The 24,394-nt window shown below is 39.8% G+C and overlaps 1 protein-coding gene across 4 annotated transcripts in view; it reads left to right on the top strand.

Annotated features, from left to right (window-relative positions):
• The window catches only part of dennd4c (DENN domain containing 4C), a 48,312-nt gene that overhangs the window by 8,157 nt on the left and 15,761 nt on the right, over positions 1-24,394 (top strand). For all 4 annotated transcript variants that reach the window (XM_011487386.3, XM_011487387.3, XM_020711607.2 and 1 more), the window contains exons 2-9: positions 8,919-9,231; positions 14,833-15,079; positions 15,164-15,233; positions 18,254-18,423; positions 18,496-18,737; positions 18,826-18,892; positions 22,368-22,426; positions 23,947-24,091. In XM_011487386.3, coding sequence (XP_011485688.1) covers positions 8,933-9,231; positions 14,833-15,079; positions 15,164-15,233; positions 18,254-18,423; positions 18,496-18,737; positions 18,826-18,892; positions 22,368-22,426; positions 23,947-24,091 — 1,299 coding nt within the window. In that variant the 5' untranslated portion in view covers positions 8,919-8,932. The remainder of the gene's footprint in view (positions 1-8,918; positions 9,232-14,832; positions 15,080-15,163; positions 15,234-18,253; positions 18,424-18,495; positions 18,738-18,825; positions 18,893-22,367; positions 22,427-23,946; positions 24,092-24,394) is intronic.

Below are 24,394 nucleotides of genomic sequence, written 5' to 3'. Positions count from 1 at the left end.
AGTTTGTCCATCATTTTAACAGAGAGTTATTTGGGATGAAGCGCCTCAAACCAAAGACATTAAAGTTACTGTAGACACAAATATAGTTGCTGCTGTCAAAGAAAATTTTAATTCAGTACATACCTATGAAGAGATTCTGGAGATTCTCTGTACTAATCACAAACTTTTATAAGATTTTTCTTTTTTTACCTTAAATTTTAGCTCCGTTAAGAAATTTAAAGTCCCACTCCAACTATATTTTTATCGTTGTTGTTCCCAGTGGTCTTTAAATCACGATTAGGCTGTTTTTAGCCAAATTAAAAGAACAGCTGTGTCGTTTTCTTGGACAAAGTTTCTGCAGAGCCGCAGTTCATTATCTCTGAGTTGTGGGCAACAATTTTTGCATGTGAGTAACAGTCTGCTCTGTGTCTCATAAAAATCTTTGTTTACACTCTCTCCTGCTAGCTTAAGCTCCTCACAATCCCAACCTAACATTACCGGTGCAACAAACATGGCGAGCAATATTGGAGCCCTCCAGCCATACAGTTTTGATAGAGACGTACATGGATCAATTTGTCTGCAAGGGGGTATGCATCAGGATGAGGCAGAGCAGGGAGACTGTTGTCCACCCATTTCTCTTGCTTTCACAAATTTGAGCTTTTTCAGACGGCATGCTTTAATTTGCTCTGACACGAATAAAGAAATACTCAGAAACGCTGTTTTATTCTTACATTTTGTTATATATCATGACAAAAATGCTACAAGCTAGGGCTGGGCGATATGGCCTAAAAATAAAATCTCAGATTCTATTTTTTGTAATTCAATCTCTCTCCCCCCCCTTAAGGAAAGCAATAAGTACAAACGGCAGACAACTTAAAGCAGATTTTGCTTTTATTTTATCAAACGCAAGACAAATGTAACCCCCATTTCTGGGATGAATAAGAAATAAATGAACCCACTCTTGGAATCAAAGTCCCAGCTGTGTTCTAAGTCACACTTTGTAGTCTAGACTAAAAGGAGACAAACATTCACCTTTAGAGTATCACCATTTTCTAAAGGATTAACAACACGGCTAAGGTTTTAATTAAATTAATAAACCCCGTCTTCTCCACGATATTTATATGGGTACCATGTCTTGGCTATATATGCAAAGCGACCACTTCGGTGATTGTTGTCCACCGTGCCCCTTTGCTAGGGATGGGTACCGAGCCCCGGTATTGAACGAGCCCTGGGGCAACATTCTTCAAGACCGCAGCATCCGTAAGATCTGACCTCAACGGTTCTGCTATCGGTACCAGAGAAGTCGCTTTTTTTTTGTGTCCCACAAGATAGACAGTAGTGCAACCCTCAGACAAAGCGTGTGACATTCGATCATCAGGGCTCAGGAGTCACAGAGGAACAGGTTTTCAAATTGCAAGCAAAGGGCAGAGCGCAGGCTTTAGAGGAGAGGCTCGTGTTACAACACAGAGGTTAGTGTGGTGGAAATCTTTCAAATGTGTGCGAGTCATACTATTTAACATTTCATCCAGTGTGCTCTAAAAATGTCCTGATTGTTTTTTCTTTTTACTGTAGATTTAAACCGTTGCTTTTCAACCGTTGACGCAATTAACGTAACTCCAGGGGATTCTAAAGTGGATAAAAGCAGACTTGCACTGATATGCAAAACTTTACAGTAGTGCAGTGCTGAAGCAATCAACGTTACTCATGTAAAGTGTTGCATATTGGTTATGAAAAGCATCTTTCCTCTGTGTCAGAATCAGCTGATTCCTGTTGATCGCATTTACCAGCGGTGACCAAATCCAGGCCTCGAGGGCCGGTGTGCTACATGTTCTCCAACCAACCGAACATTGAAGCTCTATATTGGCTAAACACACCTGGTAATCAGCAGCAGATAAGGCAGGGTTTGTATGCACTGCAGGCACCCCTGGCGTAAACGGTCGAAGATTTACGGTAGGTAGGCGTGTGTTATTTATGTGTTGCCTGTAGAAGAAGGTGGAAGACTTCAGCAACTTAGAGCGATCAGTCAAGAGAAAGAGGTGAAGAGACTTGTGCAAGCAGGTTGGAATGGGTAGATAAAGTTTTCAGGTGTGATGCGTGACTAAAGAGTATTGACAAGAATGAAGTGGAGTCTGTATAAGACTGTGGTCAAAGCGGCCATGTTGTGGGTTTAGAGACTCGTTGTGAAAGAGACCAGAGGCAGAGCTGGAGGTAGAGAAGCTGAAAGGGTTGAGGTTCTCTTTATGAGTGATGAAGATGGATAAAGTCAGAAATTAATCCATAAGAGGAACAGGTAGGTTGGGGTTTTGAGGGGCTGTTAGCGGGAGAGAGTGGAAGTAAAGGGATGATGGGAAATGCAGGGTCCCACACGCAACTCAAAGATGGATTTTTAATGAACTACTGCCACTTTATAGAAACTAAGTCCTAGAAAACAATAAAGTTTTTTTCAAAAATTTGCCTTAAAATTGCAAAATTATAATGAAAAGACAATCGGGAACGCTTTTATAATAGATCACAAGATGATCGGAGTGGGACTTTCTCAATCGACAGAAAAAGAAGGGTGTTGTAATGTTCTAGTCAGACTCCACACATCAACGTGATTGAAGTGGATGTTTGAGAGAGCAGGGCATAAACAAATGCTAGCTAACCTCAATGAACTGAAGGGGGAAAAAAACTGAAAAAGGGTAGGGCTGAAATTCCTCAACAATGAGTGACTTATTACTTCCACAGAAAAGCTTTTCTTCAGGTCATGGCTGTACGCTGTACTTGTTAAATTTCCTCCTTGTATGTCACAACACACACAAGAAAAAAAAAAGAATCTGTATTCATGTTGTTTAATTCATTTCAAGACCAAACATGTAAACTAAACTTGCATATGGAAAACCTCTGAGTCAGTGCTGGTTGTTTTATTATGGCAATATGAATGTGGAAAATCAAATAATGTCCAGACGGAAATGTCCTCTGGAGGATCATGTCTGCACCACATGCACACAGATCGTCTGGGAAGGCAATTACCTCGCCTTAAAAACTCTTCTGGGGATAAGTTTGAGGTCCAATGCTGGAGATGGGAAATTCTCTTTAAAAAAAATAGTTTAAGTCCTGAGTCATTGTCAGTCAAAGGCTGCGTTATACACCAAAGGTAGATATTATCTAACCAGAGGAGAGCAGCAGACGTCATACATCTCCTCATGTTCCTTTTCACCTTTTTATTCCATGCGAAAATCCACCGTTGCCCCAATATCTTTGTATTCTATTGAGCACAATTTCCTGTTCACTGAGAGCAGGAAGTGACTTTTCTGAAATTCGTATGTTTCTTTTCATAAATGAATGAGATGCAGCAGCTTGAACCTTTAGCTTTTTGTCAAAGAGGGCTCGTTCCTGAAATTCCTGAGGGTTTTGCTGTGTGGCGATTTGCACACCACAACAGATGTCGCACAAAATTTATTGACTGTATTTCAAGACATTCAAAAGATTTTATCACTCCCAACTGTTTATAAATAAGTATATATGTTTAATCGCTTAAATCAATGACTCGGTTCCTTTAAATATATTTCTTGTATTTATATTTAGGCAGACGCTGTCTTTATTTTCCTTAATGTAAGAATTCCTTGTTTTTATTGTGAGATTGCCTGCATGAAGTTTGTTCTTTGTTCTTTTTATGTGTTCCTGTCATTTAGAGTACCAAGTTACATTAACATAATCAATACAAAATGTAAGTACACACATCTTCATGACAGGAACATTTAAATTTATTTAGGTTTAAATTATGTACATTTTAAATATTTAAAATGTAAGGTGAAACTACAAGTTTGTTAATGTCTGATCAAGTCAAATTGGATTTGTAATGGAAGTTCAAATAATGACTGCATATTTAATTAAATCATAAACTTGTGAATAGAAATGTTTTTAGTTGAGTATTCTGCCTTGCCTTTCCCTACTGCTAATCAACTCAAATTGAAGAAATAACATTTTAATTATTTTAAAATATTTTTTTTTGTATAAAAAAAGTCAAATTTCATATTTTACTGGAAATGATTTGTGGAATTTTGAAGCAATGGTGTTATTATTCCTAGAGAATGCAGCTTGGTTTTGTCCCGTTGAACAGTTGTAGGGCATCATTTCAACACACATTTATCTACTGGCTGTCTGGAACACCATGAATGGGTCTGTCTCCTGCTGTGACACCTTTTACCCAGTTATATGTTGCATAACTGGGAGATTCTGTTTTTGATTTATTTAATATAAATGAGGCTGAAGCCATCATGTGAAAATAGGCTGATGCATGCAGTCACCTTGTTGGAGTTATATGTGTAGCAAAACATTTTTTAAACTCTCAAATACAATAAAAACAGCAATACAGTCCCTGTTTTGTCCTCAGAAAATCCTTTTCCAGTTTTTAGTTTGAGGACCTCAAACAGATTTATAGACACTGTTGTATAACTGGCAAGGGTCGACTAGTGAGCGGTTGCTATGGACACGAGGCAGTAAATTCTCTTCAGTCTTGGTTGGTCTCTAAATTGCAGTTGTGCATGAACTTGAAATGAGCTGAATCCAGTCAAATGATAGTCTGCCGTTTGTCGTGGAAATAGAAACACATCTGGAAACATTTTGATAAACAAACACGGAGCTTTCAGAAATTGAAAAAGGGTGTCTAATAAAAAAAACAGAGATAAAATGCAAACGGGATTATAGACTTGTTTTTGTGAAAGACCTTTCCTTTCTAGCTGAAACTCACTGACGCACATTTTTTGAGTGGATGTGACATTCAACTTCTTTGCTTTTGCTGCTTTCTATTTTATTTGACAGTTATTCTCAATATTTGCTGTCGCTAAATGTGTTACTAATACCATATCGAAAAAAAATTGGCTTTATCTTTGTCATATGGTACTTAGCTGCATCATTTAATCAAAAACAGTATTTGGAATAGTTTGATATTGTGGTGTTAAAGGATGACATATTACTTTTTGAAATATTTATCACAGTTTGTCTGTGATTATTAGCCAGCTCAAAGTTGCTGTTGGGTCGTTTCCCAGCTGTTTTCCCTCTTCCTTGCGATGGATGAATAATTTTCCTATGAACCAAGTCGGTCTGCCACCTCAGCACCTAAAGTCACCTCTACGGTGGCCGTTGCCCTGCATGAAGAGGTGTAGGTCACACGGGAAAAACCTGTTTCCTTCAGCTTTCTTATTCAAAGGCAAAGTGCACAAACAGAGCCGCTACAATGCGCTGCAGGAAAGTGCTTTCTGAAGCCTCTGGCTGTCTGCTTGCATCAACGGTACAAAGCCTTTTCTTTTCTTTTGGTCCAGCTGCCACAGCTGACTCACTGCTGGAAAAACTGAGCTTCCTGTGTTGCTGCTAAAAGCTCTTTTTAAGATGACTTTTCATTTTCTTTGGAGTCCTGGTCAACCGCATCCTCTGACTTTTTGCCTTCATGTTTTAGTTGTTTCATTCTTTTCTTCTCCTGTAAAAATGGCCAGACAGCTTTAGTTTTTATGTATGAATGGGAAATATCCAAGAACCAGAAACTTTTAATGGCTACTTTTAAACTGAAGCATTTTTTGCTATGTGTCATCATGTTTGTTTATTGAATCTTAGGTTTTTGGTCTGGCATTGATTGTCATGCAATGCGATGTAAATCTAAAGAAAAAGCAGAAGAAAGGAACATCTGTTTGAAGTTCAGTCACATGTTCTTAATTACAAAAAGATGCATTACAAACAATAATATTTTCAGTTTAAGCCACATTTCAGAGCATTGTTGTCAGCTTGGTTTAGCCTCCCAATGGCATTTCCGAGCATTCCTTCAGAGTCGATGGCTCTCCCTTGGTGCTTTTCTTCCACCAGAGCCTTTGCTCTCATCGTGTTACGAGCAAGGATGTGATCTACAGTGACGAGAGTCCCCTCGTCCCAGTTTGTTTTCCCCCCGTTTTGTGTTTTGTGGGGTCTTAGAAAATTCTTTAACTGCCTTGACCACACTGTTCTTTAGTATTCTGTGTATACTTGAATGCAAGGTCCATCCCACGCTTTGGGAGTAAAATGGGGGTTCTGTACTATCTATCTTTACTAGGATTGGGAGAAGTCCCTTACATTGGCAGTTGACGATGTTTGCAGTAAACCATTGGGGTGGACGATGATATCGTCGGCGGGCTATTATACATTTTTCGTTATTATATAATTATAATTCGTTATTTTACTGTATTACTTCATTCATTTTATTTTCCAACTAATGACTCATCTGCGATGATCCAGTATAAACTGAAGGAAGTGACTTTAACCAAAAAAATAAAAAATAAATAAACAAAATAAAAAGAAGTAGTCCGCTCCTGCACTTGATTAGTCAGGGGGACCGGTGGACCGAGCGACAGTGTCTCTGAGCAGAGCAGACGGACTTTGTGTTTGAGGGGAAGGGAGGATGCTTTGTTACGTGTGCGCTATGATTGGGAGACTTTGGACTGCCATCCGTCCCGCAGTTCTATGTGAACGAGCTACCGAACTCAGGAGAACCGGGTCTTCCAGTAAAAGTGTGTGTCCGGGCAGAGCTCGGACCATCAGCTCATACAGCGGCTCAGTCCTTAAAAACCGTTCAAACAATCACGTGGATTTGTGTTTCCAGTCGTGTCCCGACAAAATAAAGGCTGATGTTATTCCTACATATTTACGTTCAGCCAAGCTGCAGATTGCAGCATTTCCCGCATGGATTTTATGTTCATCAAAGGCTAAATGTTGTTAGTGAGTGTTAGCCTCTCCTAGCCCTGGCTTCTTCCGACTCCGTTCTTCAACAGAAAAAGCACTGACCACACGGATTAAAATTAAAATGATGAGCAAACAGGGGCTTCATAATAACCGTAACATTAATAAAAGCACGTTTCGTCTCGTATATTACGGAGCTGCCAGATATCTGTGTATGTAGCCTCTCAACGGAACTCATTTCCTCTTCTGGTAAACACTACTGCTCATGTGCGAATGATTTATTCCGACCGAAAGTGAGACCCATGTGAACGTTTGTTATAATCGGAAAAAGTTTTTCTGCACCTCACTTACTTCACCCATACTTACCCTTATGTGTGGTTTAAATGTTCACTATAACCAGTTACCTGCAGCATGCACGTTAAAAATATGTGCATGAAGATTTTTGGTCTGCAGGCTCACTGAGTTGGCTACAACCCTATAATTTTGTGTGGAAAAAGGAAAAAGAAAGTTTTTCACGCACTTGTGGATCACTTGCACAAGTGGAACAGTGAGGAGCCAGTAATCTCAACCAACAGGATCACCTGTATGTTATAAATGCATTCAACTTTCATTATCCACACAAATACTTCACAATATACTCAGGGCTCGACATAGCCATTTGTCCGCTGGCCCGGTCCTGTTTTTCGAGCAGTGCGGACCACAAGACTTTACTTTTCACTTGTCCGCTCGGGCCACTAAAATATCTAACGGTTTATATATTCTTCACCTTTTTCAATAAAGTAAATTTTGCGAAAACGTGTAAATTTACCTCGTCTTCATAATTTAGTTTTTCTGCTAGTCCTGTGTTCAGACTTCAAGGGTTTCTATGGGAAACCTTTGATCACTTCTCCTTCTCTCCCGCCTGCCGCGCGGCTTTCACTGCCGAGCACCACGCGGCACGCGCTCACTCAATTTTTTTTCAAACTTTATTGAATGTAACAATTCAATACAAAACAATGTTAAACAGCAACAACGAAGGCACAAGCCAGTGGGTTATTATTACATTTGATTATAAATCCGACACAGTCACTGAAGAGAGACTGAAGCATGTCAGAGATGTGGAAGACATGGCAGGAATAGAAAGGAATATGTTGGATGGAGTAGTGGGTATAACTAGTAGTATGGACAGCAAGATATTTAATGAATGCATTGAAGATGAAACTGTATGCACTAAGCTTTAAGCTGAATGTCAAAGAATTAAAGGCAACTCCAAATACCTGAATCTCAGACTCAAATGCAGTAGAATGTTAAACTACTTAATTTTGTTTTTCTTTACAACACTGTAAGCAGTAAGTATTTCTAGTTAGCTGAATGATCTCAGTTAGACCTGCACAATATGAGGAAAACTCGCGATATGCGATATCAGAGATTAAAATTGCGATAACGATATAATTTGCGGTATATAAACAAACAGCAAAATAACCAAATAACCATTCCCAGTTTAAAAATTATACTCCAAATGACCCACGTTGACATAGGTTACAAACATCTAACATAATAGGGCTCCATCTGATTGGTCAACAATGTGAAGGCGTCCATCCGATTGGTCAAATGCATTAAGGGATTTATTTGATTCGTTAAATGGTTCAAGCTGCCATTAGATTGTTTTAACACATTTAAGGTTTATGATTTATTGCGATATTTGCCGTTAGAAGCACCATGAAAACTTCTGAACTAGTGTTTCCTACTACACTGCAGTGCTCTCTTCAAAACATCTGAAACAGACTAGAGCAGATTTAAGTTTGATATGGTCTATTTTCAGTCATTGAAAAGTGTAGAAATAAGTGATGTCACCAGAATGCACCAAATTGCACCATATTAAAAGTTTCCGGGGGGGCATGCCCCCGGACCCCCCTAAAGTTGCAAGCACCTGCGGAGCGGCGGGTCCCGCTATGCGCGGTGTCGGGCCAGTAACTTTCAGGCAGGGCCAGTAAGTTTCAAAAACTACTGGCCCTGTGGGCCAGTGCAAATTTCTGGGCTATGTCAACCCCTGATACTTACCGCACGCACGACAGTAGTATGTTCCATTTTCATCATGTCCCTTGGGGTGGCCATATGAGCCTCACTGGAAGTGCAACCCAAAACACCCAGCAACACTGGTACGGCTCAACCCTCTATATGGGTGCATGTGACTAAGACCATAGTGAAGTATTTCATTGGTTAAAAGGCAGCATTGATGCTTTGAAATGACATGTACACCTGCCCTTTCCTTTCAGGTTCCCCACCAGCCATGATTGAGGACAAGGGCCACCGTGTGACGGACTACTTTGTGGTGGCCGGTCTGACAGACAAGTCTACCCCTTTGGAACAGGACCTGTCAGAGGCCAAGTCAAGTGGGCCGAAAGCCCCGATCACGGACTTGGCTGTCATCAACAAGACAGCAGGGGAAACAGTCCCAGAGGGATTCACTTGTATTGAAACCACCTACACCGGCCAGCCAGCCAATCTGAACCATGGCAGCCTTAAGAGCCCTGAGCTCTTCCTGTGCTATAAAAGAGGCAGGGGGAAGTCTCCACTCACTGATATTGGGTGAGTCTGTAATTCACTTCTTTTTTTGACATCATTTAAAAGGGATTTCTGGGATTGGTGTGATTTAAAAGCAAAAACTGTCTTTTCCTACTTTTGGATAGGCCGTTCAGAAGCGGTAGGAGCAATGAAGCTTCTAAGAATTTTTTTTATGCTTGGCAAATTGATGTTGAGTCACAGCTTTCCTGTAAATAATCTGTCATCTTTCTGCGTAACCTTAACAGATATTTTTTTAACTGATCAAGTTGTTTAGCTTTTTAAAAAAAACAAATCTCTCTTCAAAGCTTCCCCTCTTCTACAGATTAGAAATGGGTTGCACTGAGCAGCAGGTTTCTAGAATAGGGTTCCCCCCCTGCAGATTTTGTTTTTAAAGTTTGATTTTGTTCGGAAAACGGAGAGAACCTGTTCCAGCTGCAGTCTATGGATTGTGTTCAATTTATCAGGAAACATATTGCTTTTCTGGAGTTCTGGAAGTCTATTAAGCAACATATACAGACATTTCAGACATGACTTGATTATTTACCAAACCGGTTGTTTCAGAAACTGGATTTATTTCTGAACCAAATGACAGTGTACTTCATCTAAGTGAAATAATGATTAAAAAAACACATAATTAATCTAAATAAGTTTAGCCTCAAATACAAAAGCGGTTTAAAGAAATATACGCCTCGGGTGTCTGCAGATTAATAACACCCTATTGTAACATTAAAATCTGTCCAACACAAGAGGCCTTCAGCTCTTATTTGTTTGCCCGGGACAAGTAAAAAAAAAACATCAATGTTCAATGGTTTGTGTTTCCAACCAGTGTAGCTCTCAGATCAGCTTGGGATGATGCAGCTTCACACAGAGCTGATCTTGTGTCTCTTGTTGCGTCACAAGCAGAGAGGGGCTGAGGCAACGCTGCCTGGAAAACGCTGTTTACCAGAACAGATGACTGACTGTGCTGTTTACTGTCCTGGTCCGTCGGTATGAGGCGGGAGTTTATTTGAAGTCAGATGTGGTGTTTAAAAAAATAAATAAAAAAAGCTTTGCCGAAAACCAAGTTTTATTTTAAAATTCCACTGCAATAAAAAAGATGTTTTTGGTGTTTTTAGCATATTCTTTTAGCATTTTTCTCATGATATGTAGTGCTGGCCAATATGGGAAAAAAAACGTATATACCGATATAATTAATTTAAATCACAATAACGAGGTATATCACAATATACCACAATAAAGTATATTTTCAGTTCTCTGAAAAAAAGTTGAAAACATTTTCATTGCATACTTCTCTCTGAATTCTTTTAAGTGACATGAAACTGAATAGTCACAAATGAGAAAAATGCATTTTAGTGCAGCGAAATAAGTCAAATGAGAGCAGATATGCCTGTCGTGGAGTTGCCTTTACATTTGTTTCAAACGTTTAAGTTATTTCAACTGAATTAGCAAAATAACTTTTCAAAGTGCACAACAGTTTCACGTTCCTGTGTAAAAGGACACATTTTTGCACAGAAGTTCAGCAATAAAAAAATAAGAGTCTCTTTAGGAAGGGTTATGGTTAGGAAGATTATGGTTACAGTTTGCGTTAGACCACCAAACGGTTCCCGAGTGTGGCTGTTTCTGCGGCTCACAGCGCCCCCCAGGGGATGGATCAAATGCGGAGAACACATTTCACAAACCTAGGAGCGTGACAACTAATCGGACTTCAACTTTAAGTTTGACATAAAATTTGTGCGACCAACAACAAAATTCAGCTGTGAACGGACTCAAAAAAATACATGGAGGCAATGCAGCAATGTGCATCTTGGCTGCAAATGTTAGGCGCAGCCAACATGAACTTCCGTCACTTTTTGTGTTGGTCGCATCTAAATAACTGCGAACAACATCAGCCTAAAAAATAAACACAAAAAACGTTCTTTTAGTGGGACGTTTGCTCAAATGGCGTGCCTCGTGCAAAAGACTGCCACTTTAAGCTGGCTGTAGTTTTTCCTTTCACAACTTGCCGCCGCTGTTCCACAACTTGGTTTATCTCTAATGTTTTGTAATCTTATATATTCATTTTTGTGCACCTTTCTTAAGCCATAGAAGAGGTTTGTTGTGTTCTAGCATCGGGCGCAGGAATATCCTTCTTACATAGTTTGCACATTGCTGTTTTCTGCTCTGTCGGATTTCTTAAATTCAAAATGCAGCCAAATCCAGACGCACCCCCTCTTTTGTATCTGTCTGTTACGACTGCTGAGATTCAACTTCAAGCTGCTGGACGTCCATCGTTCTGCATTCATGCTTTAAGTTACATAAAGCATGTTGTAAAACCCGCAAGAGTTTAAATTTAAGAACGTAAAGCAGCTGTACCATCAGACAGACTTTCTTTGGGAAGAATCTCTTTTTAATTTGTGTTTATTTTAACTCAATTTTGAGTATGCATACTGACAAGGCAACACGTCTGCAAGTTGCTATTTAATGATGTATTTGCTGTAATAATTGAGTGAATTAGGTGAGAAACAATGGAAGAGCAATGGCACGATAGAGACTCACGATAAATATTGTCATATTGCCCAGCACTAAAGTATAAAGAAAATTTAGTTTAAGGTTGTAGGGCAGGATAGCTTCATTATTGAGTAATGATTAATGATTTTTTTTTTTGAGTCATTAAGAAGTCAATTTTAGTCAGAGCAGTGGTCTGTTGAAGAACTATATTTGATCAAAAACATCCTTTCCTTCTCTGGTGCAGTTAAGAAACAGAGCTCTGCTCAAACTCTTAAACAGCTTAGATTAGGCTAAAAATCAAATAAAGTCATAAATACGTCAAAGCCACTATGTATTTCTACTATTTATTTCTTAAAACTTTCTGTTAGCGGTTAATGCAAGCAATAGAAATTGAAATAGAGCACCATAAAACCCTCTGAAAACACTGCAGCTGTGGGTGCAGCAGGTTTAAACACAGTTCTGAATGTCATCATTTCTTTTACATATTGAGCAATCCTGTTATCATGCAAACAGATGTAGGTGGTGGAAAGAGCAGGAGCTAATCTGAATACTGTGTGGATTCTTTCTTTCTGTGAATAAACTGAATCACTGAGATTGTATGAAGCCGAGTGCTACATTTTCCCACCAGAAGTGCCTTCTCTATATTGCTTCAGGCAACTTGCCAGAGACTCTTGATTTTAAAATTCATGACACTGTCGTTACTATTTAATGAGAGGCATAACAGGGCGAGTAAAAACGTACATTTCAACAGATCCACATAGATGTTGGGTTCTGTAAAAGTTTGCCAAAGCAACATCATCTCAAATTTAACAAAAGCATATTTAGTCTGCGTCTGGAGATAACGCTTCTCAGATCTTTGGCCGCCTGTTTGGGGAAGTCCAGATGGAAAAACATAAAGCAGTCATGCAAAAAGTCTAACACAGTGGGTAGCTGATTACTTTCCTGGCGGCATCTTGTCGATGTGTGATAATCCACTGAAAGAGTGGTGAAACCAGGAGAGGTACAGACATGTTTGGTTTGTTTCCGATTTTTTTTTTTTTTTAAGTCTGGGATTTGAACGAAGCCACATAGCGGTTTAGGGTTTAGCACTCTCTCCTCACAGCGAGAAGGCCCTGGTTCAAATCCCGGCTGGGATTTGTCTCTGTGGAGTTTGCATGTTCTGTTTGCGCATGCGTGGGCTTTCTCTGAGCACACTGGCTTCCTCCCACAGTCCAAAAACATGCTCCATAGGTTAAATTATGTCTCCATGTGAATGTTTGAGATCCTGCAACAGACTGGTGACCTGTTCAGGGTCACCTTCACACAACAGTAGCCTGTTTGGCTCCAGCAACCCTGCGACCCTGAAGGGGATTCAGCAGGTTTTGAAAATGGATGGAAAATGGATTTGAACAGGCCATTGGAGCAGAATCGCAACTGCCATTTCAGACATGTATTACTAAAGGAAACCATCTGCAGGAGAAAAGACTCCAAACTGATCCGCCCTGAGCATCCAGAGATTAAATTTAGCCCACAACTTTTCTAAGACTCATCAGCCGAAGGCTTTATTACATTAGTTAAGAATCTATCAAATCCAAAATGTCTGGATTCAAAATGATTACATCATACCTTCTAATAAGTTAAAACCTCTGGAGGACACAAAGCAGAAAAACAAGCCCACTTTTATCTTTTGTGCAAAATCTAAGATCTTGTAGAGTGTCAGGATAAAGCTTCTTTTTCCCCCCCAATCTTTTTTATTATTATTATTAATTTTTTAAAGAAATTTTCTAAAGGTAACTCTGAGTCACCAGCATCTTTTTTATATTGCATGTTTGTGCTGTTTAGGGATAAAAGATTAAAGACCACCAGCGCTGCTGCAAACGTCAGAATAAAACATGCTGGTAGAACACAATGAAAATGAAAAGCCCGGCTTGTGGTGTTTTAACAGATTAAAGAATGTTGTGTACTGCACAAGATGTGCTGTCTGTCTTTGTTTTTTTCCCAGTTTATCTATTTTTGTTGCTTTATTGGTGTCATAAGTTGTGAACAGCTGTTGCTTGGATTTTTCTTTTTGTTGTGCTTAGCAGTGCTGCTATCAGCCTGTCGCAAACCCAGACCACAGCTGTAAACATGTTTAGTTATAGCAATGCATGGAACGTGTTGGCCCATATGAGTGCTGCATATTTTTGGGTTGTCCGGACCCGTGGAGGGTCGTAGAGAGGAGCGGTTGCATCTTAAGGGGAGCGCAGGTGTCCCTGAAGCTTGTACGGCCATCTCAAGGGATGTCATGAAAAAGGAAACTACCATTGTTGTGCGTGTGGTGAGTTTATCGGGAAGTATACGTACTTATGACGTACGGGTGATTCTGTCATACGGTGTCCCTGCACCACACTCTAGTCATTAGTAAAGTGCGAGTACTGGCCCCACTGACCGCATGCAACTGCTGCAGGCACAGGGTGTGTATGGAATACACAAGTGCTCGTAAGACGCCCGAAGGATGCCGACACAAACTACATTGACTGTCTTAATTTCCCTAACTTCCAAAGATCAGGCTGCACACAAGGTGTGGGCACTAACAGGCTCCTTGCAGAGTGCCCAGGATTTGGAGGGAGTTGAAAAAAATGAAAAAAAATCTGTTGGAAGTGCCTGCACCTCACCTACCTCACCCTTACTTTACCCTGCATGTTGTGTAATTGTTTGCTAGGCCCTTTTTCTTGCAGCTTGCCCGTAGGAAAAAAATGTGCATGAAGAATTTTGATCTACAGGCTCACCGTCAGTCTACCACCTTGTGTCGGCCTCCTGTGCACCTTGTAAGAGTTGCCCGTCTTTGCTCCCAGATAGCCAGTATCCACCTATAAAGACGTACTCTTTGCATTATAACACTGCTTCGCCAGTATAACCGTTATTGGTTAGAGCTGCCAAAAAAGTCAAAATCAAATTTTTACTTGCTGTAGGTCTCTTGTGCAATATTTACATGTTTTAAGCAAAAAAAAAAAGTGTTTATCTTGTATATCTAGAAATATATAAGTCTGTGCAATATATGTACACAAGTTTGACTTGTCTAACTTAAAAGTAGCAAAAATGAACTTCTTGACGGCATTTTCTGCGTTGCACCTGTATATGAAAGATTAAGACGTTTCACTTTTACATTTTACATCACAGGGTGCTGTATGAGGGGAAGGAGCGTCTGATCCAGGGCTGTGAGGTCATCCAGGCTACACCGTATGGCCGCTGTGCCAACGTGAACAACAGCACCGCACAGCGCATCTTCATCACTTTGCGCAGAGCATCCCCAGTCCAGCCTCAGAACTCCCTGGCAGTCACGGATATTTGCATTATTATCTCTAACAAAGGCGAGACAGCACCACACACCTTCTGTAAAGTGGACAAGAACCTCAACTGCGGCATGGTCAGCCTGGAATTTTTATTTTATTTTATTTCATTAATACCGAAAAAGGAATTTATGAGACCAATTTTATGATTGATCTTTCAGTGGGGCTCCAGTGTTTACCTGTGTTACAAGAAATCGGTATCTGCTTCAAATTCGATAAGTTATAAAGCAGGTAAGTGAAATCTTGAACTTTCTTTAAATACATTGGCTTTTAGCATTTATCTCTGGCGTATAAGCAGTTAATAAGAATTTTCAGCAGGTTTAAGCTTAATTTCATTTAGAAACTCTTCAGCTAATTAAGCATTTAGCATTTAAATGCCTAGACATACACTATATATACACAAGGGACAGATAATAATTGGATACAATTGGATTCTGCATGAGAAAAAACCAGGCTAAACTGCGAAATGCACATTAACAACACTTTTCTGTGGGCAACAGCTCTTTTAGGCTCAGCCACGGGTCCACCCACCTGCCTAAAACTAAGCTTCTAAATTTTAACTCAAGCAAAATCAAAAGAATTGATTGAAGAAAAAACACCCCCTGCTCCCCTAATTATCATAAATTGAGGAAAAACCAACATACAATTATTTTGGTGTAAAATCTGACCTTTTTACATGGTAGTTAATGGGGGAATTGCTCCGTTCTGACACCAGCCTCCAGTGTCCATTTGGGGAACTGCATCCTAGTTTGGATCAACTTTAATTTGGAAGGTGGGAGATTGGGTGACAGCAGTTTAAATGCAAATTTTAGCTACTTTTAGGATTAAAAAGCTATTTATTCTCATTTTGAACACAACATGGTTTTTCTTTTAGCATATCTGGGCATTTTAAAATATTTTTTAAACCAATCTGGTATTTGATAGTTAAACATGCAGTTTTAGTAGTAATACAGGATTATAAATATTATGTAGCATAATACAGGAGTTTTTGTTTCTAACTAATTATATTAGTATAATAATTTATTGTCAAATTAATAAAATAATTTTAATCAACAGTCTGTCCTAAGTTTTTTCAATTTTTTGTAACTTTTTGCAAAAAAGCAAACATTTTGCAGATTTATCCTCCTTACGATATTTAAATATACTTTCAGTGAAACTGTGTTTTCGATATACAATTTGAGAATTGCAAAAATTCCTTTTACACTTTTGTTTTTTAGAGACGTGTAGTGTTTTAATTGCTTATGAAAAAATGTAACATTGTTTCAGTCAGCTAGTTCCTACGACGGAGTTTTAGGGCCACTGTGAGGAAAAAAAAATTCTGGCCAACCTGACGAGATTAAAGTCGTCATGTCGACTTTAATCTCGTCATGACGAGAAAAAACTCGACACAAAGTTTCGAGAAAAAACTCGTAGTGTCGAGATAAAAGTCGAAATAAAGTTTCGAGATTAAAGTCGCAATGTTGCGCGAGAGCAGTGAAGCTGAGTCTTTCAGGAGTATTCAGTGTTATGGCTAATGTTAGTGAGCTAGTGGCTTTGTACTTCAGAGTTTACGACAGAGTTTTATGGCCACCAAAAAAAAGTAATTTTATTAGGAGATAAAAACTCGTAAATTTACGGGAAAAAGTTCATAGATTAACAAGGAGAAAACACCGAAGTTGTCCGTTTATCAGAGCCTAGCTTGAAGATGAAATATGTGGAGCCTTTTGTGAAGCTTTTATTTCCGGATTATAGGTTTAAAAGAAAAAGATTCTGAGCCTTTTGGCGACTCAAAATCAGATTATTTTCCGTGTAGTAGTCTTTCCGGGGTTCAGTGTCCGTAAAGCGGACTTTCATATGTAAAATAAGGAGCTCAGAGACACGTTTGGGTGTAGAGGACCGCTGCAGCCTTTATTCTCCTTTTCATTCACATAACCTGAAGTTCATCTGTCACATTACGTCATGAACCTGTCATCCGATCACCAATGCGGAAGTAAACAGTGTTACATACGCCCCCTCCTGCAGATGAAGCGACCTGTTTGATCATTAAAAAACAAAGATGAATGAAAATAGTCTGTTATATTAGCATTACAACGTTGAAAAAGGCAAAAAGTGCTTCTCCTCCTCAGACGGAAGCATCACACAAACGTAGAGATCTGGTCTTTTTAGGAAGAAAGGATTCAAGTGGACAGCTGCAGGGACACCCGATGGCTTCATCATCGGGCTGCAGAGATCCTGCAAACCAACCATCAATAAATAAAACCTTAATGAATCGTAAATCAAACAAATGAGCCTCCAGACATTTGGAACGTTATCAATTAACATTCAGCTCACCTGTTCAACAAAGTTTAGTCGGTCTGCTCTGCTGCTGCACGGCATTCACCTGCTGCTCTGCATGCTCACTTCCACAATAATCTCGTAAATTTACGAGTTTTTTTCTCTCGCGCGCAACATTGCGACTTTAATCTCGAAACTTTATTTCGACTTTTATCTCGACACGACGAGTTTTTTCTCGAAACTTTGTGTCGAGTTTTTCTCTCGTCATGACGAGATTAAAGTCGACGACTTTAATCTCGCCACGTTGGCCAGAATTTTTTTTCCTCACCGTGGCCCTAAAACTCCGTCGTAAGTTCCTCTACATTGCACGTCTCCAAAAAGCTAATTACAACTATAGTTAGTGTATAAATGGTGTCTCACCGTGTTGCTATGAAATAAGCCGCTTTTTCCACCGTTTATTCCTGATCTTGCAGCAAATGCTAGTTGCTCGTCACAGATGGTATTTTCAACTTGTGACATTTTCACTGCCTGTGTGTTTTCATAATAGTTTGGTCTTTAGAACATGTAATTGTGCAATACGTGTTTTATGAGTGCCGATACACACGCACACCCACACACACAGACACACACACACACAGAGCCATACGGACTGGCTTTATCTTGTTAGCCAGCCTTTTTCCTTTTGAGGCTGCTGTTTATTCATCTAAGACAGCTACACTTCCTGTCACTATTCTGTGTGTCTGCAGGTTTGTTTGTGTACACGAACAATGATGCAAAAACTTGTGCCTCTTAGTCAAAAAGACATCTAAAATTAGACTGGACTTCCTCAAAAATAAAAATAAACAAAAAGCCCTGTTACACACATAAATGTCTAATTTGTTTTTCTTCATTTGTCTGTTCGTTTTTTAAAAAGTCTTTAACCTGCTTATGTTTTTCTAAGTAATATTGTTTTATTTTTTATTTTTTATTTTGTGTTATGTATGTTTTTCATCCTGCAGGTCTGATTTTTCGCTACCCGGAAGAAGACTACGAATCCTTTCCTCTGTCAGAGTCCGTTCCTCTCTTCTGCTTGCCCATGGGAGCCAAGATCGAGTGCTGGGCGCCCAATACCAAAGACCCTCTGCCGATCTTCTCCACGTTTGTCTTAACCATCTCTTCTGGGGAAAAGGCAAGATTAAGTTTAAAAGCACAACTATAACTGGATGTTTTGAAGGCACCTAAATAAATTCCTTTACTCCAGATTTATGGATCGGCTATCCAGTTCTACGAGCCGTACCCAGTGGACCTTTTGAGTGAAAAGCAGAAGATCCAGCTGGGCCTCCTCACTACAGTGGAGAAGAAGATGATCCCAAACCGTCCTGTAAATACCAACAAATGCATCTGCCTGCTCTCCCACTGGCCTTTCTTTGAATCCTTCCGCAAGTTCCTCTGGTTCATCTACAAGCTTTCGGTCTCTGGCCCGCATCCTCTGCCTATTGAAAAGTAAGACGATAGAAGCTGCTTTTTTATCTTCTCACATTTAAGTTCATCTACTATTTTTAATAAAACCTTTGTTTAATTTCTTCCACAGGCACATTTCACACTTTATGCACAATGTGTCTTTTCCTTCCCCTCAAAGACCCAGAATTCTGGTCCAGGTCAGTACTCGGCACCATCGTAACTCATTCGACCTTTTTTATCAATTTAGTGTCTAAATACTTTTACCCAAAAGAAGAAGAAGGTTCTTGCTCTACTTAGTTTACTTGGTCCCTCATTTTTCAAGAATCTAGTTGATCAAGAAATGAATCCTGTTGGAGGAGTTATCTTACTATCCTGTGGATTAACATCCTTTTGTGTTCAGGCTCTTGACTTTGTGTAGTTGCTGTGAGGTCATGTCATTTGGGAGAATTCTGATCCCCTCCTCCCAAAATTAGTCTGGGAGAGTGACGCTGACACGGGGAGTCCGTCTCACGACTTTCCGTTAGTTTACATCGTCTCGATTGTGTCTCCGATCTGTTCCCCCTCCACTCCAGGAGGAGTGGTTTGTCCGTGTCGAGTATTTCATCGAGATCTTTGACAGTCAGGCCCCATGCCCTCACGTTCCTCACCGAGTTTTTGTAAAACGCATGGTTTGTGTTAAAATGAACTCATCTTTTTCTAAATGACACTTTTGTCGTTCATGTTGAAAATGGACGCCAGCGTCATCCGCAGTGTTAAGATGCTTTTTCTCATATGCACATTACGTTAAATGTGCATAGTTTGAAAGCACAATGGAAGATTTGATTCTGGAATTCTGGACCTGTTTTCAGTTTCTGCTGCTTTTTGCAGCAAAATCGACGCGTTAATGGACTGGAAACAGAACTCCTGAGGAAAGCTTGCCTTGCGTTGCGGAGGAAGGGATGTCAGATGCAGACATGATGAAGGCAATGTAATCATTCCAAATGATTAATGAACACTATTTTCTTCTGTGTCAACGAAACACTGACGCACCGCAGAGGGACCAGTGGAAATCCGTTTTGACGAAAGCTTCTCATCCAGTCTAAATATTTAATGTCATTAAAAAATCCGGCAGTTATGGTAGGAACGAGCCTCTGCCATGCTTTCCCTTGGTCATCTCCGGAAAGCTCTCGAACAAAACAAACTGCTTGGTGCTCACTCCACGTTCTTCATGTTGAGACTGTAATCAGTGCAGAACACCTGCTGTCTTGTTTCTCTCCAACCATGTTCCTGCATTTAGATTCTGCATCAGAGAGTTGGTTGGGCTGTATTTCAAACAGTAGAACTTCACAAACTGGAATGAGAAAGTAAACACTTTTGTTTCCACCAACTCCAGTGATAATTTGAGGTACATCTGGTTACTTGTTGCCTTAGTGACATCTATCTTTACGGGGGGTTGTCACAGGTTTTTGGGTTTCCATGCCTGTGAAGGATCAGAAAGAGAAGGGGCCGCATTTTAAGGGAGGTACAGGTGTGCCTTATATTCTCTTGAGGCTTCACCTCAAAGGAGGTCATGAAAATGGAGCGCAACATTGTGTGTTATGTATCGTGAAGTATTTGTTAGGGTAGTATAAGTTGCACGATGTTACAATCCTGGAAAACCAATCTGATGACAAAAATCTGTTACTGTTGTTTTGGACAAATGTGACTCCTTAGATACAGAACAAGTCCATGTATTTAAGGAAAAAAAAAGATGGACATGAATGTTTTATACTGACTTGTGTCTACGCTTCAGTCGTCGCATCAGTATTGGACCTTTAGTATTTGTGTTCTCTCTCAAAAAAGACCAAATGGTAAATGGCGTGTGCTTATAAAGTGTTTTCACACACTGGTGGGGGCTCCGCTGCCGAGAACTGGCAAGGTGGGGTTCAGTGTCTTGACACTTTAGGTACGGCTGGCAAAAGTCGGGATCGAACCCGCAAACTTCCGATCGGAGGTCTACCGCTCTACCACTGCCCCACAGCCGCCCCCATAAACCAGAGTTTAAATGAGAAACTAAGAAGGATTCTCAGCGCTCCGGTTCTCCATCTTACACTCACTCCCACTTATGTGCTGAATTGATTTATTGAATTCCCACTGTTTTTTTTTTCTTTCTTCCTAAATCTGTCAACATGAACGGGACTTGCATACAAGGAACAAAAATTGGCGAAGCTGCTTTTTTTTTCTCTGCTGCACAAAGAGGGCGGCATTGATGTCCATTAAGATCCTTTGCCCTACAAAACCACAATTTTGTCTTAAAAACGTTATTTCAGGTTGTTGGGGATCGCTTTCAAGACCCACTCAAATGAAAATGCTGTTTTTTATTATGGAGGATAAATATAAAGACATTTATGCTTAAACATAAATCAGGAGCAGCCAAAAAATGCAGTTTGTTTAAAATAAAACAGCTTATTCGTGCACGCTTAAGATGTTCGGTTGATGCTGTCGGATGGTGCTTTTACGCCACAATCTAGTCATTGGGAAGGTGTGTGTACTGGTTCCTGACTGGCCACCCCTAAATGCTGCAGGCACGGTCCTAAGATCGCGTAAAAGGTTATCCACATAAACTACGCTCTGTCCAATTTCTCAAATCCTAACAGTGACACTGCAGACACTTATCTCTTGAACAATACTAATTGGCTCCCAGCGCAGTGGCAAGGATTTTGTGGGGTACAAAAATAAAAAATCCATATAACACACCTGCATGGCTCTTACAAGTTGGCCCATTTTTTTTGTCTGCGGGCAGCCCATATCCTCCCGTAAGGGCAGTTGTGACTAAGGCTTGAGGAGAGGATGGGTCTAGTCACTAGAAATAAAAATACAGTAATCCCCCGCCCATTTGCGGTGTAATATTCGCGTCCCGCCCATTCGCGGGTGGCCGCATATGACGTGACGTCACAAGCGTGAGACGCAGAACAACGCTCATTCCGCGAATTTTGAAAAACGATTTACTCTGTACTTTACTGTAAAGTATTGTTTACGCGTTTAAGATGCCATCCAAATGCCCTACATCATCTCCAGCTTCTGGAAATGAACCCAAACGGCAGAAAAAGGATTCTGACTCAGAGGCTCCGGCGTCAATTATTCGCGCATTTTCGTTATTCGCGGGGGGGTGAGGAACGTAACCCCCCCGCGAATATGGGGGGATTACTGTATACCAACAAACCATTTATCTAGCTTTTTTTTAAAGTCACATTAAGACACAAGTACATTTTTCAATGACCAAAGCAAATAAATGTTTAATTTTGGTGACTTCAAACCCCAGATTGTTTTACTGAAACAACAAGCTGCTTAGCAACAGATCCGCTGGTTTGCATCCCAGTAACCTCAGTAGCTCATCTGATTCTAAGCATAAATTCAGTTTAGAGATTATTTCTTAAAAGGAAGAACCTGTTGATAGAAACAATTCTGTCAATCATTATTTTTTTAGTTTAATTAACTCTGTATTTTTTTTTTAGAATGTTAATTGTTATCAGAATAATGCACAATTGTGCTTTATGCTTCAATGTTTATTGGCTGACGTTTTTGTCTCTTTTTTTCTGTTTTCATGCTACATGTGGTTAGACAGTGTGAAAAAAGACAGAATCTTGTTTTTCATTCCCCTGTATGTGTTTGTTGTTGTTTTTTAACAGCCTTTTGTTGATTCTGGTTTTGCAGCTCTCAGTACACGACACTTTGACTCTCTCGCAGCCTGTGTGCACACCCTTACCCCTCAGGTACCTCTTTACATTTCTTCTGAAGTGCTGCTCAAAAATAACTTTATACACACCTTTTGTATCACATTCTTGAGAAAAACGTTTAAATGATTTTCGTGCACTTATTTCAATTGTAAATGATAAAATAACAAGTGTTCCCTCATTTATCGCAGGAGTTGCGTTCTAATAACACCCTGCTATAGGTGAAAATCGTCAAGCAGGCACAACACAAAGATTGATTGACAAGGTATACAACCAATCAGGAAGCAGAACATAATAAAAATAAAAAGCATGCAAAAGTGCACTAAAAAACTCAGCGAAACTGCGATATAGTGAGGGACCATTGTACGATGGACTTAAAAGCAGCTGGCCTTATACTGCAACACACTTTTGGCAAAACCTTTAAATTATTTGTAAATCTTGAATGCAATTCTTGTCTATTAAAGAGCCTATAATGATCACTATATACTGAAGAAAATACGGTAAAAGGAAAAATATTTATTTTGTTACTTTTATTTTGAAATAAATTAAAGGAATTTGCTCCAAAAATGATGTGTGCGTTAGCAGTAGGCTCAAACCATTGACTGTATAAGAGAACTGGACTGAGTGAGTGTGACTTTATCCATAGAACCCTCAACTTTAGCGAAATTCAATCAATTCGGGGCCAAAAGCCGTCAGTGAGCAGGGATTGGTCCGAGTTGGTCTGAGTCTACATTTTTAACGTTTGACGTGAGACCAATTTGTAAATTTTTTTATCTTATTTTATATGTTTATTTTTTGTCTCTTGGAAGCACTTTGAGGTGCTCTGTGGCATGAAAAGCTAAATAAAGTTGAATTTGAATTTTTTTTTTTATTATCTGATTGCTCCGTCCATAACCTGAATAACTCGCATTATCATGAAAAGAATTAGCATTATTAAAAAAGGTAGCAGATCAAGAATGGTTATTGTGACAAATGTGATGACTGAGTAATAGCGGTTTGTTTCTCTATAGAATTCTTTGTGATTCTGGTTTTTTGGAGGCTTCTCGTATTTCCTATTTGGAACGCCAAGGGGGAGGGATCTCTCAGTCCAGTTCTCACATAGAGTCAATGGTTCAAACCTCTTGAAGTTTCACATTTATTGCTAGATAATTCACTTCTCCTCATCTGATGTTAACAGTTCAATATTTCAACGGTGTCTGGGCTTTCTTTAGACTCTGAAGATCTCAACAACAGAAATGAACAAGAATATTAGTCATCTGAGCCTCAGCACAGTTTTAATCCTTTATCAGATGGAATTGAATTTATTTTCGTGATGTCTTGATGGTATCGCTGCTGCTTTGACTAGTTTAAGCTAGGTGTGTCTGCGTTTCTGCTCACAGTTCTTACTTTGTTTCAACAACACCTCTCTGTCTAGATAAAAACCATTTTTCCAGCCTTAGTCTCTTTCTCCCCCTTTCCTTTCATCCCGATTTTCCCTTTTCCTCTTCTTTCCGTTTTTTGTTTTCTTTCTCTGCCTGAGCTCATTCCTCTGTTCTGCCCTCTCCCCTCCCCACCGTCAGCGGGGCCGACCACAGCACGCTGCTGATGAATCTGGGGTCGGAGAACTGTGCCACGCTGCTGCACTTCGTGCTGCTGGAGAGCAAGATCCTGCTGCACTCGCTGCGGCCCGCGGTGCTGACCGGAGTGGCAGAGGCTGTTGTGGCTGTGAGTATGCTTTAGTTTGCAACCCCTGAAAAAGAAAAACAAAAAAGTCCTCCATTTTAAACGTACAACGGCTCAGCCAGATTTTAACTGTACTTTTGATGATCCTGCTGGTCTCAAGCACTGACACCAGGCGTGTTTTCACACCTGCATCTGTTACTGTTCAGACTAAAATCCCAATTTATAAATCAGCCACGAATGATTATTATTTTTTAATTGAAAACGCTAGAGACTCTAGGAAAGAGAACTGTTTCATTAATGTTATTTTCTGCAACAGCTATATTATCAGTGGTAAACAATCTGACC

This window comes from Oryzias latipes, chromosome 18, assembly GCF_002234675.1.
Source record: "Oryzias latipes chromosome 18, ASM223467v1".
Lineage (NCBI taxonomy): Eukaryota > Metazoa > Chordata > Actinopteri > Beloniformes > Adrianichthyidae > Oryzias > Oryzias latipes.
This window is presented reverse-complemented; position numbering and strand designations above follow the sequence as displayed.